At 50.4% G+C, this 23,681-nt stretch overlaps 1 protein-coding gene and 1 long non-coding RNA gene across 8 annotated transcripts in view; one reads left to right on the top strand and one right to left on the bottom strand.

The window, feature by feature from the left end:
* The window catches only part of PLEKHG4 (pleckstrin homology and RhoGEF domain containing G4), an 85,241-nt gene extending 71,637 nt beyond the window's left edge, over positions 1-13,604 (bottom strand). For all 5 annotated transcript variants that reach the window (XM_088171963.1, XM_014880711.2, XM_014880712.2 and 2 more), the window contains exon 1: positions 13,351-13,604. In XM_088171963.1, the coding sequence (XP_088028089.1) occupies positions 13,351-13,353 (3 nt within the window). In that variant the 5' untranslated portion in view covers positions 13,354-13,604. The remainder of the gene's footprint in view (positions 1-13,350) is intronic.
* Positions 13,605-13,697: 93 nt separating this feature from the next.
* LOC106855819 (uncharacterized) lies at positions 13,698-22,850 on the top strand. Of its 3 annotated transcripts, none has more exons than XR_015806317.1 (4): positions 13,698-14,116; positions 15,464-15,626; positions 17,974-18,071; positions 22,684-22,850. It is a non-coding gene; the product is annotated as an uncharacterized LOC106855819 (long non-coding RNA). The 3 variants fall into 3 exon arrangements; XR_015806316.1 differs by lacking the exon at positions 22,684-22,850 and adding an exon at positions 22,454-22,667; XR_015806315.1 differs by lacking the exons at positions 17,974-18,071; positions 22,684-22,850 and having other exon boundaries at positions 15,464-15,978.
* Positions 22,851-23,681: the final 831 nt, after the last annotated feature.

Raw genomic sequence — 23,681 nt, 5'->3', positions numbered from 1 at the left:
ACAGCGGCGAGAATTCCCAGCTTTTGCTTACGCAGCAAGTCCTTCTCCTGCCTGCGCGGGGTGGGGCGGCTGTTAGACCACACCACAGCACGTGAACGTGTGAGAGAGACAGCCATGGCGTGCGAGCATCACCAGCCCCGAGTTTTGGGTACACTCCTTGCTGGGGTAAGGGAGTTGCAGTAGGCTGAAGCTCCTCAGCCTCCTGCACTCTGGAGTCCCAGCACAGGACAAGGTGCCAGAGCTGTTTGGTTCTGTGGAATGCAGTTCACCAGTGCAACTCCTCGTTACTCAAAGCTGTTTGCCTCTCATGAAAGGTTCTACTCCAGGAGCCAGGAGTTTTCTGCAGTCTGAGATGCCTCACACCAGGATTCATACAACGTGTGTGAACAGGGCTGCCTGTGGTCCCCGAGCACACCCATTGATACCTAGGATGCCTGATCAGGGGATCAGAGGCAATGGATTGCTTGCATCCACCTTCATTTGGGAGAACCTGCCAGCCAGAGCCTGCCCATAGTGTCAGGACCAATTCCAGTGCTGGAGGCCAAATTCTGAGTTATTGCATGGGTGTAAATCAAGAGAACTTGCCAAAAAGTAACAAGAAAAAATATATAAAGCTGTACATATCTGGAGAGAGGATCAGCATCACTCCTTTCTTTTCTGTTTTAAAGGGGATCCCTTGGGCTAACTTACAGCCAGTGGGAGTAAGTTTTGCTACAAAACCAAATGAAAGTTTACTCAGGTGTCTGGCCAGAACCTCATCTGATCTAAATCCACCTCCTTTCACTAGAGACAAGAAAAGCACTTCAGCTGCTGACCCAGAAGCCCTACAGCCTCCTGTAGAACAGGAACAACTGCATGGACATGCCTGAAAATACACTTGAGTCTCACGGCAAGATTGAGAGGGAAAGTTAAATAGTGCTGCAACAGCTTACACCACAACTGGGGAACAGTAGAACAAGTGGATCAGGAGGAAACAAATGGTTTTACTGCTTCCACTCCATGGCAGTGCATCACTCAGATGCCTGAGAAAGTTCAAGAGTCTCAGAACAAGCCTGAACTGACCTGCAGCCCAGCAGAGATGATGCTCCTCACACAAGCCTTTCCATCCTCGCAGCTTAACGATCTCCAAGTTCCTTCTTTAGAGGGTTGGATATTTAAGCACAGTATAAACTCCCTGCTCTGATGCAAAGCCACCTTGTAGGACAGCCTGTGGGACCGCACAGGAGAGGTGAGGACGCCCTGGTGATGCCTCCACAATCCCTGCCTGCAACGAGCTGGCAGAACTACAGTGACAGGCAAACCACATGCTGCCTGTGGGACAGTACTGCTTCCTTACTTTTTCTGCTGTTTCTCCTGATGTCAGCAGCAAGCAAGGCTAGATGGCAGCAGGCTCCTGAAGTGTCCACACCTTTCCTGAGAGACCAGCTGCCTCCTGCAATACTCAAGTCCAATGCAACCAGATAAACAGAGGTTAAGGACCTATTTTTCACATGCATAGAATCACAGATTATCCTGAGTTGGAATTCTTAATCTAATATTCTTAACCCAAGAATTACAAAAGTAAGAGCCCTTTGTGCACACTCTCAAGTGCTGAATTTAACCCCAATTCTAAATAGAAGGAGAAGGCTGTTTCAAACAATTTACTTTCAGAAAAATAATAACCTCTGGTGATACCAACGTGTCCCAGCAAGTGCCTGTGACCTTGTCAGATAAAACTGGCCTTCACACAGGTGCTCTCCCACCCCACCAGTCACCTGCTTGGGCACTATCACAGTAGCATTGCTGCTGGCAGCATTTGACAACAATCTCCCTCTGACCCTCCACAGCCCACAAGTTCAAAATATCAGTCAAAACCAGCTGGGGTTGGTTCCGCACCATCTTGTGTCCCCATGCCCTGTTTGAGCAAAATTCTTTCAGATATCAATCCCTCCCCAAAATAAATTTGTTAAGTTCACTGTTGCAAATAAAACAAAGAAGTCAAAATATTTGCACATGAGTCAGTGCATCGCTCTAAGTTTCTCACACCATTCCTGCTGCCTTAGCCTTCACAAAACAATTATTAACACTGGCACCAAATCAAAAATCCTTTATACGGTTAAAATAAACCAGGTCGTACATTATCCTTCCTTTAGTAAAATACAGAATAACCATAGCCTGTAGCCATTGCAGAGTGCAGTGCTAACTGCACTCCTGAACACAGAGGCTTTATCTCCCTCTGGCTAGATTATACCACAAAGCCATGATAGCAGTTTAGGTTTCTAAGGGATTGAGAGGTTTCAACCATTACCTTTTGGTAGAAAAATATGTTTGCACCAATCTTGCTAATTCTGCAGGAAAAGCCCCAAACTGGAAGATTCCCACATCCCACTGTGCTGCATGGGATTGTAGCACCAGCAGCCTTGGGAGGCTACAGAACATGGCAGCCTCCATGTGTCACAGATGAACGTGGAGCTGACACTGGTCTTCAGTGCTCCCACCCAGGAACAGCTCCTGCCTGGGTGGAGAGTGAAACATAGCAGTACAATTGAAAATACAGAGGGTAAAACATGGAAGAGCTTGGAGCCTCCAACAGCAACAGATTGTCCTTCAATAAGGGACTCATTAACCCAGCTCACAGTCCTAGAGGTGGGGCTGCTTATTTGCACTAATTAACTTCTCAGATTGCAGAGGGGCTGGAGGAAAGCACCTCAGCCAGGACTGCAAGAGGCCTCATGGTCTGTTGTGGAATGCCAGAGCACAGATGGGCAGCCTCACACATCCAGCCTTCCAGCAGGGCCAGCTGCCATGCACATGGAGGAGACAGGGTTTGCAGGCACAGGTAACTCATACAAACCAGAGAAAGGGATAGTGCCCTGTGGTCCTGAGCTCATAAACCTGAAGTCTAGAGCCCATCTTACCTACATCATGGAATCATAGAATGAGTAAGTTGGAAGGGACTACTGGAGGTCACCTAGTCCAACTTCCCTGCTCCAGAGTGCCCTAGACCATGCTAGGAGCCCCTTACACCCCTGCAGGGTGCCCTAGAGCATGTTACTCTGGACAGTTTTTGAATATCTCCAGAGAAGGAGGCTCCACAATCTCTGGGCAACTTGTTCCACAGGTTCCATCCCTTATCTCAAACAGACAATGTAACCCCCAGCAGGCATGTGGAGAAATTTTTGTGACATGGGATAAGTGAATAGCACCTGGAGAAAAGGAGAACAAGCTAAATGTAACAAGGATCACGGAGGAGACACTCCTACCCCGGCACATTTCCACTACAGCCAGCGCACAGTGCTCCCCAAGAGCTGGCAGAGCCTGGCACAGGAGCCTGCTGAAAAAACCAGCCTCCTTCAAGCTTCCGTGCTTCCAACACTGTTGCCACATCCCTCTCACAAGAAAGGTCCTGGACATGTGCTCCTTTTCAGCCACTGGGCACAAACATCAACAGGAACACTTTCCAAGCAAGCCAGAGAGCATCTCCACAAGCAAAAGGAGTCTTGGGATTCAAATGATTCTTTGTCAATAGGACGGGAGGACCTATAAACTCCAGCTCACTGCCGCTACTCCACCACACCTCCCGAAAGAGAAACATGCTTTTAAAATAACTCCTCTATAAATCAAGGCGCTAAATAAAGCCCAGGTTAAGGTCATGTCCGGCCAAACTGGCTTTCACTGCTGCTCAGCTGAGAGCCAGCTGCAGGGGCTGGAGCACAGGGAGGGAAGAGGAAAGCACCACATGGGGATGGGATGGGCTCCATGGGTTGGAATCCATGGGCTGAGCCTTGTGACAGGAACAACCTAGCATGGTCCCACCCAGGAGGCCAGGGGAGCAGTGGAGGAGGACTTCACAACTGGCAGAGGGCATCCGTCTGAACAGTGGGTGACTGGGCTGCTCTCTCTCCACTGCATATCACAGGAGCCATGGATGCTGTGACAAATAGAACAATAAAGACTGTTGTGGCAAAGCTCTGCTGCTCAGCAAGAGCAACAAGAACCAGGAATCAATCAGAAATGAGGCTATGAGTGCCTGGGCAGAAGAGAAGCCCAGCAGTTGCTGCAGCCCTGCTCAGGGGACACATCTACTTCTGGTGCAAGCAGACACTGCAGGTTGGAGGAGGAGCCTGTCATGAGGCATCTGGAGTAACCAGGAGCTTCTTGGGCTTTTCTAGGTGCACTGATTGAATTTCCTGCCAACCTTTGTTGGCATGAAGAGAGCAACATAGCAGTTCCGGCCACTGGGAACTCCTGTCATTCTACATTTCTTTCTTACTCAGGACTGAACTTCTTCCTCTTTGGGACCTATTGCTCACCAATTAAGTCTGAGCCCTGGGGAACCTCCTACAGGTTTGGAGAATTAAAAGTCAGCCTGCCTGCAGAGCAGAGAAGTCACCCCCAGACACACGCACTTCACACAGCATCAGAATAGCTGTGCTCTTCTAGCAAGAGATATCAACCCAAGTGGCTCAGGACAACGTAAATCAGTGCAGGGGAGACCTGCAATGCTTCTGGACCCACCTGGGACCACAAAGCCTTGGCAGCATTTTCCCTACAACTCACCCAAGCACTTTGCTCATTTTGCCTACAAAGTACTGAGCCTTGGTCAAGGCGAACATGAAGAAGCACAGATCTTCCGTGCTGGCAGCCCAGATGCTGTCTGCAGACTACTAAAAAAGATTGTTTTGGTGAGACCAGACTAACAGTTTGACTAACCCATGACTTATGGCAGACAGCACTCCTTTTCCATCAGGCTGGACTGGCCCATGTAACACGCTGAGGATTCATTCTGCAACAGGAATTTAGTTAAAGAACCTACAGCTCTGCTTTCACAAACCTACACCCTCATTTGAGCTGCCAAAGAATGAACCTACATGTCCCAAAGTGCCCCAGTTAAATCCAGAGCTTGCCGTGGCTTGGCAGAGCAAGGAGCAGAGCTGGGCAGTGGAGCAGAGCCCGGGAGGCTGCGAGCACAGCGAGTGGTGCCCGTGGTACACCCAGCCCTGAGTCATGGAGCGCCTCGGCTCCCGCTCAGCAGGGAGACCTTGCCAGGAGCTCCCGCAACTTGTGGCGGCTGCCCGGAGCCTGGCCACGTCCTGCACGCACCCACTTTGTCCCCTCTTGCCCAGGTGCCAAGACACAGTGCAAAAGCAGGGATAGGAGAGAGCAGAGTGTGCAAAGGTGAGGGGAAGAAATGACCCAACCCTCCCACACCCCAGACTGGAAAGTAGAAATAATAGCAAAACGGGGGAGAGGCAGAGCTCCAAGCAGCACAACACAGCGCCTGCCCATGGCTCCCAGCCAGCTTTGGGACTGAGGGAAAAGGAGCTCACAGCAGGCACTGAGCAGGCCGGGTTAGCTGGTCCCTCCGCCAGCAAAGGCTGCTGTGCTGCACCACTTGGCTGGGGCTGCTCAGCTCTCAGGTGACGTGAGAAACCTCATTTCCAGTAAAAACAGACCTCTGGGCTTTCCATGAAGCCTTTCTACTTTCTGACAGAAAGCCGAAAGACAGGCTGCTTTCCCTTTAAATAAAAGAGATATTTCTGTATTCAAAAAATCTTTGGCTAAAAACAAGGCTTGTTTTTCTGACAAAATTTGAGATTTCCCACTCCATTGCTGCAGAGAGGAGAACCCTCCCAGCCCCATTTCCTGAGCTGTTCTAATCACAGCGGCAATGAGTTCAAGAGAGAAAAATCTTCCCAGAGTAAGTGCCAGCTCCCCCCTCTGCTGCTCAGAGGCTCAGGGGGAGGCTGAGAAGAGGGCGCCTGCCTTCGGCACCCTGCCTTCCTCTGAATAAAATAATGTATTATTAAGTGGTGCAACAATAGAGGTAGGCATTCCCACTCTTGTAATTACACCATTTTCCTATGAGATAACCAGGAACAGCTCTACCTGCTCTTTGGGCTATTGTTTTACGTTTTTCAGGGAGAAAAGCACAGCACCCAGTTCCACTTGAGAGGCAAGTGTTTGCAGTCTCACCCAGGCCAGCTTTGCTGAAGGGCTGTACCTCCAAAAGCAAGCTGCTTTCTGCATGCCATCCCTTGCAGAGGGCATGGCTGTAAGCTGGCTCAGCTCCCCTTCACTGAGGCAGGCAGGACTGCTCCGTAGCCTGTGGATAAACCAGCTCCTACAGCTTTGCAGGGAGTGGTGCTCTGCAGACGGAGCTCAGAGAATCATTTCCAGATGCCTCCCTCTGTTCTCCCAGCCCTACTCCGTGTTGACGCGGCTGCGGCAGCCAAAGCAGCTCCTACTGGGCAGCACACAGGATTATCATTCCAGGCACTGCAGGAAAACAAGCGCTTGGAAGCGATTAACTCATGATCTCTCATTTAATTAAACAAAGGGAAAAATGATGTATTTGCTTTTCAGCTCTGAGGTCCCTGTTCTGCGCATGCTGTAGATCTGGGCGTGCGCAGCTGGGGCAAGGCAGGCCTAAAGCTGGGTGATCTCTCCAAGCTCAGGCTTGGTTTATTTTCACTCAAGGAAGGACACCCCAGGTTCCTTTGAAAGTGAAGCATGACTTCCTCTGAGCTTGTATCTTTGGAGTGCACAGCTCCTCCAATGCTGTCCTTGTGCTGGAGCAAAAGGCAGGGAATAGCAGGTAGCAGAGGCAGCCTGGTTCAGGTACGTCCCTGGCTCTGCACCACACTGCATGTGGCCTAACAAAGGCATTATCATATGGCAACATGACCAGTCACCTGAGCCTGCTCCCCAGCCCAAGACCCCTCTTTACTTGGGTCTAATACAGCACTTTCCCCCTAATTCACCTTACTTCTCTCTATCCTTCAGTTTTTTGTACTCCAGCTTTTCTGGGAAGAGATTGTAACTTTCTCCTTTGTCTGTGCAACATCCAACACATCGGAAGAGCTGCTGACAGCTGCTGAAGATTAAACAGGCCAAAGTGGGGATGACCCACAATACAAGAAAGTTGTCTTTTAGTCAGAGTGGGGAAGAACTGGGAAATTTAAGATAAGCGTTTCCTCACAGGGACATGTCTTGCTCCCTAACAAGTTCTTAATGCACTGAGCAGGAGGTAGGTCTTTTATCCATAGCAACAAATGACTCCTGCTCTCAAAGACCAATTACTTTCGATCAGAAATAGATCAAGGAGATGATATAGGTGTTTAAAGGGCAGCTGAGAGAACAGATCAAAGCCTTGTCCTTAAACAGACATCTTCCAGCTGAAACAAGGGCCTGCAAGTAGATGAGAAGAACTGTGTATAAAACACCATCCTACAGCTGGACACCAGCTTATTTTGGTTTTGTTTAATCAAGAGATTAAGTCCTTAATCTGAAATAACTGTCTAAGCACAGATTAATTTTTTTTTTTAAATATCACTGGCATAGCTCTAACAATGCAATTAATTAAACAGGTTGTACTCTGTGTGCTGCAAAGCTTTGGGTACTTTTAAAACAACGTTCCCAGCAACAGACTCATGCTGGAAGAGCATGAGTGCTGGCAGCCATGGTTTCAGTGCCCATTGTTAGCCACATGCACCTTTCCACCTCGTCTTCACTCTCCTCTTCACTCCTGCTGCCAGACTGCACAGGCTGCCCTGCCTTGGGCACCCACACTCCAGCCGTGGCACCGTATGCCACAGTCCAGCCAGGGACCTCCACATTCCAAGTGTCATGTTCCTACAACAGGCTCAGACAAGGCTTGCTAAATCCTGTTAGATATCACAGACGGAGCCAAGAATTTCATAAGCCACTTCTATAGAAGTCCTGAGACATTGCAGCCGACTCCCTTTCTTTATAGGGCTCTTTCTACAAATGCATAAAACCTTTTTTTTCTGCTTTCGAACAAAAGAAATTGCTTGAGCTCATTCACCCTATTATTAGTGACAGCATTTGCTCTGCTCTCAACTTCAGGCATTGGCATCCATCTGGCAAACCAACCCAAGCAGCAGCATGTTGTTCCCCTTCTCATTTCTGCCTAATGGGTACCAACTAACAGGGCACTCCAGGCAGATTAAAGATTTCTTTATACCAGCTATAAAATACCCTAAGTAAATTCTTCACCAAACAGGTCAGCTCATTTTAACACCTTTTAGTCAGAGGCATTAGGCCATAGCCAGCCCCTTGGGTTCAGACACCCATCTGGGGGCATCTTATAACAGATGGGCAGCCGCCTGTGCTCAAAAAGAAAATGATAATCCTTCATCAGGCCAGCTGATGAGTGCCAAAAACGATCTTCATGGGGTCAGTATTTAGATTATGAGTTCTGTGCCAGTGTTGTACACATTCTGGACTCATGTTAGATCTCACCCCTTCCTTTTGCAAGGTGCATGAGCTGCTGGACAGACTCCTATGGAGACTGATGGATTCTCCATGTCTTGCGAAGTCCATAACTGAGGGTGGATGCCATCGAAAAAGAGCTCCCAGACTCCATATGGGAGCTGGGTAGCACTCTGCAGTCCCAATATCCCATAACAGGTGAGCCATAGTTCCTTTTGGCCTTAAACACTCTGTATTACCATGTGCTCAAGAAATACAAGTTCTGCTATGTCAGAGGGGGACAGAAACTGCTCTGAAGCAGAGCTGCAATTCCAGGAGGGGATGGCTGAGTGCATGAGAAAGCAGTAAGTGTAGAAGGACCTTCCTTGGAGGAGCACATCCCCGCACACTATTGACAGGAGAAAGCATCCAGCAGCAGTGATCAGATGTCTCTAGGAAAAGGCTGTGAGGAAGGATGAGCCAGAAGGACTGAGAAGACAGCTCAGAGATGTCCATGGTTATGTCAGCTCAGCCATGGGCCACTCCAAGAAGCACCAGTCTGTGCTGAAGAAAGGAGAAGTGTTCCTGGTTAGAGGGACCAAGATTTGTTCCTAGACTCTCTGAGCTCACTGGGGAAGAGACACGTGTGTGCTCAAGTTCTCCTCCTGCCCCTAAGCAGCAAACGTGGGACAGATTCAGATGAAAACATTTCCCCTGTATTTGGATACAGCACTAAATGCATGCCTCCCGGAAAGCTAAGTAAATCAGTCATAAATTCAGGGCATTTCTTTCATTAAACTCCCGAGTTAGAAAGGGGTGAACACAGGCTTTTAAAGCTACTGCCTTTATAGATTTTTTTTTCCAAACAGAAAACAGTCTCACGTGTCCCATTATTTCCATACATATCAAAGGAGGGTGGAGATTTAACTAGCAATTTCTAAAAGATCTTTGTGCACAGAAGGGACGTATGCCAAAACGTGGGTGGTTATAAGCCCAAACACAAAGGAGAATACATCCACAGGCATTTTTCCCCTTGATCCATTAACGGGTCTGCATACCAGCCTCCTGAGCATATGAGAGGGACCTTGTTCAAAAGGTAAATGTATTCAGCAAGATGACAACAGGCAGCAAATAGCCCACATCCTTTATCCATGTTGGAGGCTCAGCAATGCTGGGGTTTTGTTGGGAGGCACTGAGAGTTGAGAAGCAGCCTCAGGGAAGGTATCCTCCTGAAGGAACCTGCTCAGGAAGCCTCTGCCACACCTAACAAAGGCTGCAAAGCTCAAGGTGGACACCTAGCTAAGGTCATCAGAACTCCAGCAGCTTTCCTTCTCTGCAGCATGCAAACCACCATCCAGCCACAGCAGTGTGCCCCATTGCAGGTGGCTATGAGGCCCCACAGAGACTCCCCTTTACCACATCCATGAGTGTCCTGGAGGAGCACATGCAAGTCTTCTCTTCAGCTGAGCCATTTGATTCCATTCAAATCAATGGCTGGTTGCACCAGCTGGAGCAAGGGTTCATCCTGGGCTTCCCAGGCTGATGGCAGGATGGCAAATCTGAGCAGACAGAAAGACTTTCAGATTCATTTGGTGCTGCTTTTATCTTGGAAGTTTCAGCTTGGTGTCCAGTGATGCAAAAAATAGGATACATATGAAACTAGCACTTACCACAAGAAAGGCCCCATTTTTTGTTAATATTTTAATGAAAGACTAAGCCAGCCAACAGAGATGAGGCACTTGGTGTGGCAGAGAGGTATAAGCATGGTCAAACTTTCAGAACCAACAAGGGCATGTCCATTCACTTCTCTGAGCTGCAAACCAGGTACTATGAGTGGTGCAAAAACACAGAGCATCCCATGGCCAGAAGTGGGCAGCTTTACCCTGGAGAGCTCTCCTTGCTTTTTGCTGCTCTTCAGTCAGCAATGTCTGGTCCCAGTGCTACTACTCACATTTTCAGACCTTGGAGACACTGAGCTCTGCAGGACTGGAACAGGGGGTTCCATCATGTGTAAACAGCCAAGAACAGGAACAAAAAGTGCTCTGGTACAAGTGCCTACAGGTGGGTTCAGTTTATAGTTTCTGCAGGACACTTTGATTGTTTCAACAGAGATTTTTTTCAACACTTCAGTGCTAAAGGAGCCTCTAGCCCCCGGGATGTGACTTCCACAGAAGTCACCCACACTCAGCACCAATGCTCAGGTTAAGGCTGTGTACAGCCTGTAGGATGGTTCAAATTTTATACAGATTGGTTGCAGACAGGGTTACATTTGAGATGCAACTAGAAAATGAGGCTCTGTGAGCTGAGCACTCTGCCTGTGCTCTAGAATTTAGAGGCAGCCATGCCGGCTATCTCATCTGAAGTGACCAGCCACGAGATGCTGACAAGGCTCACATGTTATAATCTCTTCTGCTAGCAAAGTATGCCTTCAGAACCAACTGCCCATGGGGTAGGTGGCCAGCAGCACTGCCAGAGGGGCCTATGCTACAGGAGGCTGTTTTTCAGAAAACAAGTGCTGACACTCAGCATAGAGTCCTCCTTGGACACCTGCATTGTCTCACTGAAGCATCTGCTGTCTTCCATTCCCAGAATACATTTGGCAATTTCTACAAGGAGATACCTAAATGCAGCTGGTCTGTCACCCACATTTAGCGATTATTTTTATTGTTACAATGAACAGCATGTTCACCTGCCCAGTGCTTTTGAAAAGAAGCTGGGAAAAATGCAAGTTGTCAACCTTGTTACCCCAGAGGAGGTGCTTTCAAACTGCTTCCATGTGCTTAGGATTATGTCTCTGGACTTTGTCTGTGTTCCAACATCTTGCTCATGGTTTTGGCAGAGAAATAAAGAAAGAAGATCCCCAATGCTTAAAGCTCTTTGTGATTCCCCGACTCATTTCCTTCCCACCCTGGGAGAAGACATAACTGGAGGATAAAAGAAAGACCCTATTTTCTGCTGAAATCCATCCTCTCTTCTACCAGCATACAGATGCCACCAGAACTTCTCTGCAGGAAGCACCAGGAAAGGTGAATCCTGGGAATACCAGGGAATGAAGATAGATCCCAAGTCAAAAAAGCCATGATGGGTGAGCAAGGTAGACAGAGTCCAGCCAGGCTCCTGCCCTGCTCTCACCATGGGGTTTCCACAGCTCCAGAAGTCACTTCTAGTGGAAGTGGGCTACTTTGGCCTAAACTGTCTTACCCATTTGGTGCTTTGGGCATCTCCCAGCTGCCACAACCTTATATCCCCATACACACACATCAGCTCTAACACTGAAACCCCATGAAGAGGAATAACCTGCCTCACAGAGAGCCAGAAGTGGTGCTTTGCCAGACCTCCATCAGGAGCCAAGTCTTCAAGAATCCTGCAGGCTGCTGGAGGCCATGGAAGGTCTCCTGCAGGCCAGCAGACTGACACACATTCACTGAGATCCAAATCTTTTGCCTGCAGGGTTTGTTTGATTTAGCAGGACACAAAAAAACCCTCAAGTTAGTCAGAACAGCTTGGAAGTACAATCACAACTTGATTGTTCACAGAAATGCACCTCCCAAAATGTAGATTGGTCTACTACAGCATTGAGAACAGATACCTGCCATGGATCAGAGATGTCCACAATGGGGCCAGCCCTCATAGTTGGGTCTGGTGCAGCTTGGCCTCTGGTTCCTATTCCTTCCAGCTGCACTCAGCTCCTAAGAGGCACACGATCCTTCCTCAGCAGTGATACACAGTCCTTAAATGCCCAACCACCTGGACTGGTCATGGCACTCCTCCACACAAAGGCCCCTGCTTCAGATAGCTTTTGCATCACACATTAAAACAACACCAAGGAGGGGGGCTGAAGCACTTGGGAATCAGAAAGACACCTCCAACTTGAAGGAGCAGAGTAGCAGCAGCCAGTCTTTGCCTCTGGCCTCCCAGGGAAGAATTTCACAAGCACTCTCCAAGCCCATATGGTAAAATGCAGCCCATGAGATTGCAAGGGATGGCCTCAACCCTGCACAAGCAGTGCTCTCCTTTGATTTCAACTTCATAATATAACCTGCACAGACCAAAGATTGCCAGGAGCACACTAAGCAAGGGGTGAGGGAAAGAGGTCTTCTGACAGGGATGGAGAAGCAGAAGTGAGATGCCTCCACAGAAGGATAGAGAGGAGAGTACACCATGGCTCTGACAGGCATGTGAGGGCAAAGAGCACCACAGGATTCTCTGCAGAGGAGCTGAAGCATGGTAAAGGGAAAAGATGGGTCTGTAAACTTAGCTCAACTTGCAGAAGTCAGAATTCAACTCATCCCTCAATGAAAGCCAAGTTTCTGCAAGCTCAGAACCTGAACTTTTAAAGTCAATGCAAGGCACAGCAGCAATGCAAGCTGCTTGTCCTCGTGGATTTTGTTCCCTCTGCTGTGGGGAAGCAGCCCACAACATAGCAGGACACCTTCAGGAGATTTGGGGCTGCTGGGCACATGGATCTCAGCCTGAGCCTAGGAGCAAACCATCAGAAACTAGACCGGTGCTCAGTGGGATGTCACCACAGGGCCAGCAATCCCTGCAGTCACTGATGGCCCAGGGCTGGGGACCTCTGTTTGCAGGGCAGTGCCAGTGTGGCTGGGCAGGGGATAGCCCTGCAGCCACTCCCAAGGAGTCTGGGTGCTCTGCTGCCCACTGGGCTCACCATCCTTTCCCCTCTCCAAAGATCCCCGTGTGCAGAACTTGACACTGAAAAGGAAATTTCCCTGCCCAGCTCCAGGGGTTCTCTGGATGCCCATCCTGTGCAGGAGAAAAGGCTCTGCAAGAGGGCAATGCCCAGAGCCACAGAGCAAGAGTGGCAAAGAGTGAGGGCAGGAGGAGAGCCCAGCATCCAGACTGCGCAAAAGACAAGGCTCTACCCGAGCTGACCCATCCCAGCTTCTGGCTCCAGTGCTGCAGCCCGACAGGCACCTCGCAGGGGTCAGTGCCAACAAGAAGTTTGTGTCCCTGCAGCCACCGCCCAGGACTGGCACCAAGAGTACAGTGTGCCACTCGAGTAACGGGAAATGCCAAAGAGCTGTTTCCCACTCCCGGCATTAGCGTCGTGCGCTGGCTCCAGGCAGGCTGCCCCGATAGCAGCTTCGTCCCGCACAGCCCTGCTCGTGCAAGAGCCCTTCGCAGAGATTTCCTTACCATGTTCCCGGCCTCCTTTATTCCCCCTCACTTCCAAAAACAGCGGTTTTTCTCTTTTTCCTCCATGTGTGCGACGGGGCGTCTCCTCTCCCCTCCGACGTGAACCACCGAAGCACTTTGAGTTCTGGACTGTAATCCAAGCCCTCACCGCCCCCAGCACAGCTCCAACTAATCTAACTCATGACACTACCGGGGCTGAGCAGGGGACCTCGAAGGTTTCTCTGACAGCCAACTCCAGCGCTAGACGGCAGAAGGGCATAGTAAGAGCAGAGTGCCGCATCCCCCAGCCCTGCGGCGACCTCACGGACACGGGCAGAGCCAGAAGCGCTCCCGGGCTGCTCCTTACGGCATCGCTGCTCTCCGCGTCCCTCGGAGCGCCTGGCCCGCCGCACGGACCTGCTTAATGCAGACGTGTCGTGGCAGAGAGCTGCCTTCGCCCGGGAAGATCTGAATAGCTGCTAGAGGAAAATAAGGCAGGCATCCCGAGAAGGTCTCCAGCTTCCCAAAGAGGTTTCCAGCAAAATCCTCCCCCCTTGCCTCCTCTCGGCTTGCTTTTCTCTAAGTCCAGGGAAGTTTTCCACTCCGCGAGATCCTGAGGCACCGCCGCAGGTTAAGTAAAATGCCGAGAATACAGGGAGAGTGCTCTGAAATATTGTTTTTCTAACTTCTAGAAGGAAAACAGAGAGCAGTGACCGCTTCAGGCAACGGAAACAAACTGCATCGGGATCACGCAAGAGATGTAGAGACCTCCCCCCCTCCCAAATGAGTAAGTAATTTAACACGGCAAGTTTCTCCACCCCTCCATTAATTGTTTAAGATGGCCAGGGGCCAAAATACTGCCCGAGGAGTGGGGAAGGTCACCAAACAGGCAGGCAGCAGCCTCCAGAAGTGACAACGGGAAAGGGCAGAGCCACAGAGGCGGAGAGAGAGGAGAGAGGCAGGTGCCGCGGGGCATCCCAGGATCTGCTGACACACAAAGGCTTTGTGTGACGGGAAGCAGGGCGGGAAGTGACACACAGGCAAAACCTGGGCACGAGATGCAGGGCCTGGGACCAGAAACTGCCTCCCCAGCCTGAGCAGTGCATGGTCTCAGCAGCCTCGCTTGGAACTGACCCTTCATCAAGGAGTTCACAGTGCTGGAACTTGGTTGTCCCCACTTATGGGAGAGGTCACACAAACCAATCCATCCCCAAGAGCCAGGGTGGCTCAGGCAGGATGTGAGGACCTACAGCAGAAGGGAAGACATCTCCTTCTCCTGCTTGTACAAGTAGAACAGCACTGGGCACTTGCCTGCTGAAGATTGAGCAACTGCTACCAACACCTCTGCTGCCTTGGCTCAAGGAGCAGAGTCTCACAGCCTTCCCAAGCCCTGCTCCACAGGGCCAGCAGCAGAGGCCATGCTCGAGACCACCTTCAGATACTCCTCTCCCAGGGAGGACTGACAACAGTTTGCCCTAAAACGCCTTTGCATATGATGGCCTCATCACATGTTTCCAGACCCAAGCAGCAACTGGGAGTTTGAGCAGCCCCAAAGTCAACCATTCAATCCACCAGCTGCTTGGTGTGATGCTGCATTTCCTTAAGCCAGAGTGATGTCCTGCTAAAAGGGGCTATGACACTGACAGTGACCAGGGCTGAGCAGCTGCCTCACTGTTCAGCACCTGGCTCTCAAAAAGCCCATGCATTCAGAGGCTCCCCCATGGCCTCAAACAGCCTGTCACCTTCTCCCCACAGCAGCACTGCTTCTGCAGCCAGTGTCCATGTCAGATGACAGCAGCTGCTAATGCCAAACTGGGTGAAGGACAGCATCCCTGCCACCTTGAGTATTAACAACCCAGTACTGGCACAACCTAGTTGTTGTCATTTGCAACAACTAATTTGAGATCTTAGATCTTGTCCGTGCATGCAAGAGAGCCTTTATTTGCTTCTCATATTCATATCAGGAGGAGGAGGAGCCTGGCATACCTCCCCAGCCGAGCCACTGACCACAGCTTTCAGGGTGTGTACAAGGCTGCATTTGCAGAGTAGCTTTGCCCTTCATCTATTCCCCAGCACATCTCCCAGGCAATGAGCACGGCTACATTTGGCTAACCTTTGCAATATCTTCCTGCAGGTGCTTGCTGGGAGTCTCCCTAGGGACTGGCCCACTCCCAGGGAGGAGGGAGCACCAAGAGCCATGTCTCTGCAGCACACGACTGACCATGACAAGCCCTGTGCTATCAGAAGTACCAGGCTATTTCTGTTGGAGGCATATCCTCACCACAGAATAAAAGGAGGTAGAAGAGATCCAACATGCCTCTCATGCCCAGATGTTTTATGGAAAACTGTAGAAACAGTTTTATGTATTGTTTCTACAACTGCAGCATTACATGTATATTTCATTTCAAGAGGCCATGGCTGCCCAGGGCTAACCCAAATTGCAGAATCATAGAGAAATCCTCAGCTGGGAGGGACCCACAAGGATCAGATCCAATTAATTTTTCTGCACAGGACAACCCCAAAAATTATACCATGTGTGATATACCGGCCTTGCATGCAACTATTTTTATCCAGCCAACAGGTCACTGCAGTTACCCTGGGGTCTGCAGAGGGACCAGTCTCCAAATAAAGATCTGGAGTCTCAGAAAAGTCTGGTAATCAGCAGCCTGGGTAACAAGCCTGGGCACTTTGGGGCTATTCCAGCAGGCCAAAGCTCCTGCTCCATCAGGGGGGCTACTGCACAAGCCAGGAGCTACCTCAGCTTTGAAACAGAGACATGCTCCCCAGGCAGCACAAAGAGCAATGCAGAGCCAGGTAGGGCTAGGACATCCCCAGAGCCCATGGGGATGAAGGGAATAGAGCAGAGAACCTGCTTCCATGCTGTTACTGAACTGGTCAGGTCTCATATACTCTGACCTTTGGCAGCAGATCCAGGGTGAGCAGCTTTTGGCTTTCCTGTCTCCTTCAGGTGGCTTGCACAGGCCTGGGAGCACAAGGTTGTCATCTCCTTTAGTTGTGAATTACCTGCTAAGATACTGTCAAGCCACCTAATTCCAGCTCTCTGATGGCCAGATAGAGGAAAGTGGCACTTTTCTCACAGAAAGAGAAAAGTGGTGTAGGAGCTTGCAGCATCCCCATAGACAGATGAGGAAGGCACCATAGAGGTACTCAGAGCCTTGTTCCTATCCCATTTTCCATGACAAAAGAAAGCTCTCCACAAGCTGTCAAGCCAACACCACTCAGAAGGATACAGGGAAATTGGCAGCACCATTTATAGAGGCTGCCAAACACAAGAGCAGCTTAGAGCCCAATCTCACACCTCCTCCCTTTCCTACACTGCACTTAAGGCTCAGGAGCACCTTCCCCCATACGGATTTCCAGACTGAAGAGCTCGGCTGAGTTCAGCTCACCCTCATCCCAGTCAGAGACAGTGACGTGATTTCCTCTGCCATGGCACAGGGCTGAGGGAACATCGCACTGCTGTTTACTCATGGCTGGATCCTAATATATTTTCCTTTATTTTTAATTGCAAAGTGGCCTTTCCCTTTTCTGCATTGTAGATCCATTTCCCGCACAAGCACATGGGAGACAGCTGTAGCCAGCACTTCAGTGGGTGTTAAAAAGCCCCTCTTGACTGAGGCTGACAACAATGCCACGCTTGTTCCCAGCACAGTGTCACTCTGTCTCCTCGCAGAAGCAGCTCCTCACTCTCGCACGAGGCCTGTGTGCTCCTCACGGTTGGTTTAATTGCTGAAGTCACTGCAAAAGGCTGCTGTCATCCATGCTGGCACAGATCTGGGTGTCCCAGCTTCCCATCCAGCAGACCCAGGTCCTTTGCATGGACTGAGGGGCAATTTCACACCAAGGGGACTGCTTTGGTACCCATCTTCAGCAGCAGCTGACTATTGCTAAACACAGCCTGTCCTAGTGGTGAATTACAGCAAAAGGCAGCAAATGCTGACATTAGGAAGGATGGGAGACAACATTTGAAGGCTGTGGGTGCTCCTCAGTGTTGAAAGAATAGGAGGTAGAAGAGGGATCAGTACAACTGTTCTGAAAATTTCAGAAGTTCTAATTTCAGACCCTCATCTCTTTTCTCTCTCTTCCTTTCTCCTTTCCTGGATCTGGTTTCTGGAGTTGCAGTATTTCTCAAGTGCCTAAAGCACTTGAAGTGCCATAACCTAGAGCTGGGAGAGAGCACTGACAGAGGTAGGAGGCAGGGGAAGGACCTCTGCCTTTGGGTCACCACTTAACAGAGTTCTGCTTATTTTCAGTTGTGCAAATCAGGAAATGCTCAATTCTTTTATGAATAGTATTCAGCTACGCTGGAAGCAACTCAAGACAGATGTTTCAGATGCCAGATAAGGACATCTCCTGACCTGGGGGAAGTTGTGCAATATGGATGTTAGCAGGATGATTACATTACTGTGGCCAACAGCTCTTAGGAAAATACCCCCATGAGCTCCATGTTAACTTAGAGTGATCACTGGTGCAGTCCTCAGCACCACATAGGGAATCTCCTGTGGCCACAGGAATGAATGAGGGAATGAAGGTCCTGGGAATGGGCTATGGTAGAGCACTACTCCAGGATACATGGCTCCTGCTAACCCATTGATATGTGGATGTCTCTGAATCTACTTCCAGGCCTCTCATCACCAGACTGGGGTTCTCCAGCAGCTCCCATGTCCACAGACATAGCAGTGCAGATATCTCATGGATTAAGCTGTACCCTGAAAGGAAAGGTATGTTACCATCCCACCAAGCTATCCACGATGAACCCTCATAGAATATTCTAACTTGGAAGGGATGCACAAGGATTATTGAAGTCCAGCTACAGCCCTATATCCCTTCAACTTGGCAGCCTACAAAAACATGGGAAGCCACCAAAAAGCAGCATTACACCCCAACCAGAACAAGTCCTAGAACCAGTGATAGATTTTGCTCAAAACAGGGTTTGTGAAAGAAAGGCAACAAGTGATGCAGCAAGTAAAGCTGCAAGCACCCGTTTGTACCAACTAAAAAAGGAAAGAACTAGCTCTCTCCCCCCATTAGGGAGACAAGAACAGGTTGTATACAGTTTAATAACATTTAAACCTTTATTTCAGATCACAAGTAAAGCAGGTCTTGGCTTCACAAAAGCACATCTTGGTTTAACTAATTAATTTGATAATCCGCTATTTGCAATCCTCAGGAGACATTCAGCTTCTAAAGCAAGTAATTACCACTAAGTGGCAACCTCTTTGTGAGGCCCAGTCTGATTAGGGAAAAAAAATTTCTTAAGCCAGAAATATAATCACGGTGTGATTTCCCAGAAGGACTGAAGGAGAGCCTACATAACAACAGCTGGTCATGCTCACCATCTGAAGGAACAGAAGCAACTCAATTACTAAGTCTCCAGCTACAATTCAAGATGTTGTTCAGTGCCACGTGCAACCATGGCCTGCAGTTAACCATCAGGAAGTCTTACAGGAGGTATTTTGTAGGGATAAAAATCCAGAAAGTCCCACTTGGGGGGTTCAAATACCCATGTGTGCCACAAGAGAAAGAAGACAGAGGAATATTTTTTTTAATTCACACATCAGGCTGGCTGCAGCACATACTGAGAGGTGATTCTCCCCCTCTGTCCTCACGAGCCCTGCCTTGGAATACTGCATCCAGGCCTGAGATTCTCAGCACAAGAATGACACGGACCTGTCAGAGCAGGTCCAGAGGAGGCCACAAAGATGATCCTAGGGCTGGAGCACCTCTTCTATATGGACAGTTTGAGAGAGTTAGAACTGTTGAGCCTGCAGCAGAATAGGCTTGGAAGAGATCTTAAAGCCCCTTCCAGTACTTAAAGGAAGCTTACAATAAAAAGAGAGAAGTTTTTATGCAGGCAGAGTGATAGGACAAGGTAGAATGGTTTTAAGCCAAAAGAGGAGAGATTTAGATTAGCTGTTAGGAAGAAATTCTTAACTCAAGGGACAGTGAGGCACTGGCTCAGGTTGCCCAGAAAAGCTGTGGATGCCCCATCCCTGGAAGTGTTCAAGGAGCAGTTGGACAGGGCTTTGAGCAACCTGGTCTAGTGGGTGGCATTCCTGACTGTGGCAGGGAGGATGGAACTTTGAGGTGCCTTATAACCCAAACCATTCTATGATTTTAAGTCCAAGCTCGTAGTGTGCAGTCCCACAGAGAAGCAATGCAAGCAGGTGAATATCAGCCTTACAGCCTCTGCCCAGATATGAAGGCACACCTTGATGACACACAGTGTCTTCCCAGACAAGCCAGCTGGACTCAATACATGCAGAGTACTTGCTGGTTAGACTAGCTCTGGGCATCCCCAAGTGCCCAGGGTTTTGGCTCATCTGGCATCAATGACTGCCAGAGTCCACAGGACAAAGTCCTGCTTCTGCACTCATCCAAGACACCCATCTCAGTCTGAGCAGCTTTGGGCTCCTTTGAGCCAGGGAGGACACACACAGAGGTGCCCCCAGGCCTTATGAAGTGGCCGTGCTGTACACCACTCTTGGGTTAATGCTGCTACAACAGGCACCAGAGACTCCTCCCTGCAGTCTTGAATGCAGCCAGCACAGGTAGGAGCAGGGCTTGGATGGAAACCCGGGCTCCTGCCCAACCAGACACCATCCCAGTGCACCCACACCCTGAGGGTGTTTCCCCACTGCAGTGGGCTCCCCTCTTGGCTGCTAAGTCTCAGCATTCCAGTGCTTTGAGTACTAGGCAGGTGCACTGGTTAGTAGGATGTGACCATACTGGAGAAAATATCCCAACCCCCTGCAAGAGCCTGTAGGACACAGAGCCAGGCAGGGACACACCTCTGTGAATGTGGAGTCAAGAGAGCTTAAATGGTTTAAGAGGAGCTACTTGTCTGTCTCCCTAGAGTTTAGGCATTGCCTGCCTTCCCTGAAAACAAAGTGCTCTTGGCTTAGAAATACAGATGTGGTTTCAGGACTGCTGCTTCAAAACCCACCACAGTCTCTGAACAGAAGAACAGGTCAGCTTTTTCTGTAGAGCAGCCTAAAAGTGATCCATCTCTCTCCAGTTCCCAAGTATTTAATGGCACAGAAGAGTCATCTGTTTACCTTCCCTCCTGGCAGTGATGCTGCATGCCTTTAGCCCCACAGCACATGTTTACTGTACTCTCTGAGACAGCACGCTCACCTCTGAGCTAGACGTGCCAGCGGGCACCCACACCCTTCCTGCCCCGGCCCCTCTCCCACAGACAAGGGAGTCATGGAACACAGGGTCACACACTACTGCAAATTCCACCCTCAGTCACGGCTGCCAGGGCCTGCTCCTCTTTCCAGGTCTACTTGGCAGAGTAAGTGTTGCAATGACAGAAAGACATCCCCCTCCATGGCTCCACACCACCAGGAGCCCCTCACTTGTGTCCCTGCTCTGTGCCCAGTTCATGTCTGAGCAACCAGCACTGACGAGACACCTGCCCAGCCTGCACCAAAAGAAGTGAGTACATCCCTTGGAGAATGCCACTGAGCACCAACCATTACCAGACAACGACTGGGACACATTTCTGATCTGGAGACCCATCCCTTCTCTTCCCAAAACCAACCTAAATCCAACTTTGTCCTGCTAGGAGGCAGGGCTTGCAGCTCTAACCAGGGGAGCAAGAACCCCCTCTCTCCAGCCACTGGCTGCAGTCTCTGCTCCACAGTTTGAAGAGCCAGGGCCAGCTCCCAGATCCTACCTGAAGTGACAGTCAGGGACTCTCCAGGAGCTTTGATCCCCTGAACTGCTATTCCCCTGGCTGCACGCTCTGCCAAGCTCCCACCCAGCCCCTCCAACCCTCCCAAACCCCACACTTACAGCCAGCATTTGCAGAGCCTCTACCCAGCAGATACCAGCAGATCTTGCAAACCATTCACCCATGGCAGAATATCTCCAGAGAAGGAAAGCTCTCACCTGCCTGCAGTTTCCTTCTCCAGAGCAGGCAGGCAGGCAAGCAGCTGAGTTAGCTCAGCACTCCCTGGGGCAGAGCAATAGCCCCAAGATGCATCTCCAGCTCCAGTGAGTGCCTTAGAGAGCCGCATGGGCGTTCCCTGGGACCAGCTGTCGGGGTGGCTGTCACAGCTGGGCTGTGTTGCCCACTGAACTCAAGCAGTCCCACTGTGAGTCCTCCAGGTGCTTCTCAAAGCACTCTTAATCTGACTGGTATTTGCAACAGGGGAATGACAACCTGCTCAGGTCTGACAGTTTCCCCAGACACAGAAGAGACTTGCTCTGTCCCCCTCTAGTCTTGCCCAGCTGGTAGCAAAGGGGAAAGATCTCAGTCCTCCAGCAGCTCTGCAAGGCTGCAGGCTGATGTTCAAGTCACTGCAATGGGCAAAGAGCACTTTGGGGTCGGGGTCTTCTCCCCAGGGAAGTCTAGAGACAACTCTGCTGACTGCAGATTCAGAGCACTGAGAAGGCTCCTTATATGCCAGGGAAGGGCTGGTTTGACAGGGATAGGAGCAGTCTGCCATGAAACATCCACAGCTGGCAATTAGAGGAGTGAACTTCAGGGAATGCCTACAGCAAGGATGCCAGGCAGGAACAAAGAGCAGGTGGGACACAGGGCACAGGAGGAGGTGGTGTGATGTGGATCATAGCTGCTGTACCAGGACCCTTTGTTCCCAGTGTGGGCTGGAGGCAGAGGAAGCACCAGGAAAGCAGCAGATGACTGACATGATGTGAGCCTGGTTCCAGCAGGGGTGGGCACCTCTCCTCCTTGGCACCAGGGCTGGAGAGCACCAGCAGGAAATGTTGTGATTTGATGCCATCAGCAGCAATAACAATGTGCCTCCTGAAGGAGATGAGCAGCTTCCCCTTCAGACAGGCAGGGCGGAGGGCTCCTGCCTCCTGTCAGCAATCTGTCCTCGCTCCCTCTCACTTCCATAATGTTGCTGCTCTCTTCCTCCTTGCAGAGGGATCTCTGCTCCCAAATTGAGACTGGGTAAGGGCAGCCACGGGAAGGTTCAAGGAGGCTTAGACCCCTCTGGGCTTCAAACAGAACTGTTAGACTGGGGCCATGAGCCTTTGGAGGGGTCACAAGTGGGTCAAGAGCTTCCTCCCCACCACAGAAACACACAGGTCCAAGTGTGTGCTTTTTGCTGCTTTTCTTTCTTTATAGAATCGTACAATGTTAAGAAGTTGGAATGGACCTTAAAGATAATTCTGTCCCAACCCCTCTTGCCATGAGCAAGGACATCTCCCACTAGACCAGACTGCTCAAGGCTTTATCCAAAGTGGCTTTGAACAGTTCCAAGGTTGAGACAACTACCACCACCCTAGGCAACATGTTCCAGTGTCTCACCACCCTCACAGTAAAAGAAAGTTTTGATTTTGGGACATATTTTGCAGCCCCTGCCTGCGTTTGCTGCCGGGTGAGATGAAGGTGTCTGAGAAAGTGTGGCTGACTGAACCTGGACATCAGGAGAGCGGGAGGGAGCTGGGCAGCACCTTGGGCTGGCACACCAAAGGAGGCCTGAAACTACCACATGTGTGTTCTCTTTTTCCCTTAAGACTACCCCGTTAGGGAATCCCCGGGGCCTTTCAGCCGCGTTTCGCCGCACCCGGCCCGCCGGGGGCTCCCTGAGGGGGCGCGGCCGCCATCTTGGCCTCGGCGCGGGGCGACACCTGCTGGAGGCGCTGGGCAGCGCGCCCGCTGTTCCGACCGCTCCCCCCTCCCGCCGTTCCTCCCTCCCGCCGTTCCCCCCGCCGCTCCCCCCTCCCGCCGCTCCCGGTTCCTCTCCCGGCCCTCGGTGTGTGACCCTCGGTGTGTGACCCTCGGTGTGTGACCCTCGGTGTGTCACCCTCGCCGGAGGGGAGATGCTCCCCTACACCCCCATCCCCCCGTCCCCACCGCTTTGGGGGCAGTTTGTTTTCCTTTGCACAAGCGACACCCCACGTGGAGCTGTATTTATACACAAATCCAAGCACAGCGAGGTAGCTGCCTGACTTTTTCCCCTCTTCATTGCACTCCTCAGTCTGTAATTTCCTGTTTGCTTCTAAAGCTATTTTTACTAAGGAAAAAAAACCCGTTAAACCTTTTTAACAGTTCTATCTGTTCACTAGCAGAATAAAGCAAAGATCGGAACCTAGCAGGGATCGTGGATTAACTCTCCGGCAGCAGCGTGTCCCACCTGCTTGCTGCACAGCCCTTCCATCCCAGCACATGTGGCTGGTGCTCCTTCCCCAGCCTGCTCCCGCTCGCCAGCCCCGCACCACAACATGGGGAAAAAAAAGAAGCAACTTTGAAGGCTAGTTAGTTATTTCTTTCTCTGTCTTTCTAGGGTACCTTTCTGAAGCTTTTGCCAGCTTTCTCCATAAATAGAAGAGGGTAGGGATGTCTACTGAAA

This window comes from Sturnus vulgaris, chromosome 12 (genome assembly GCF_052056855.1).
Source record: "Sturnus vulgaris isolate bStuVul1 chromosome 12, bStuVul1.hap1, whole genome shotgun sequence".
NCBI classification, from domain to species: domain Eukaryota; kingdom Metazoa; phylum Chordata; class Aves; order Passeriformes; family Sturnidae; genus Sturnus; species Sturnus vulgaris.
This window is presented reverse-complemented; position numbering and strand designations above follow the sequence as displayed.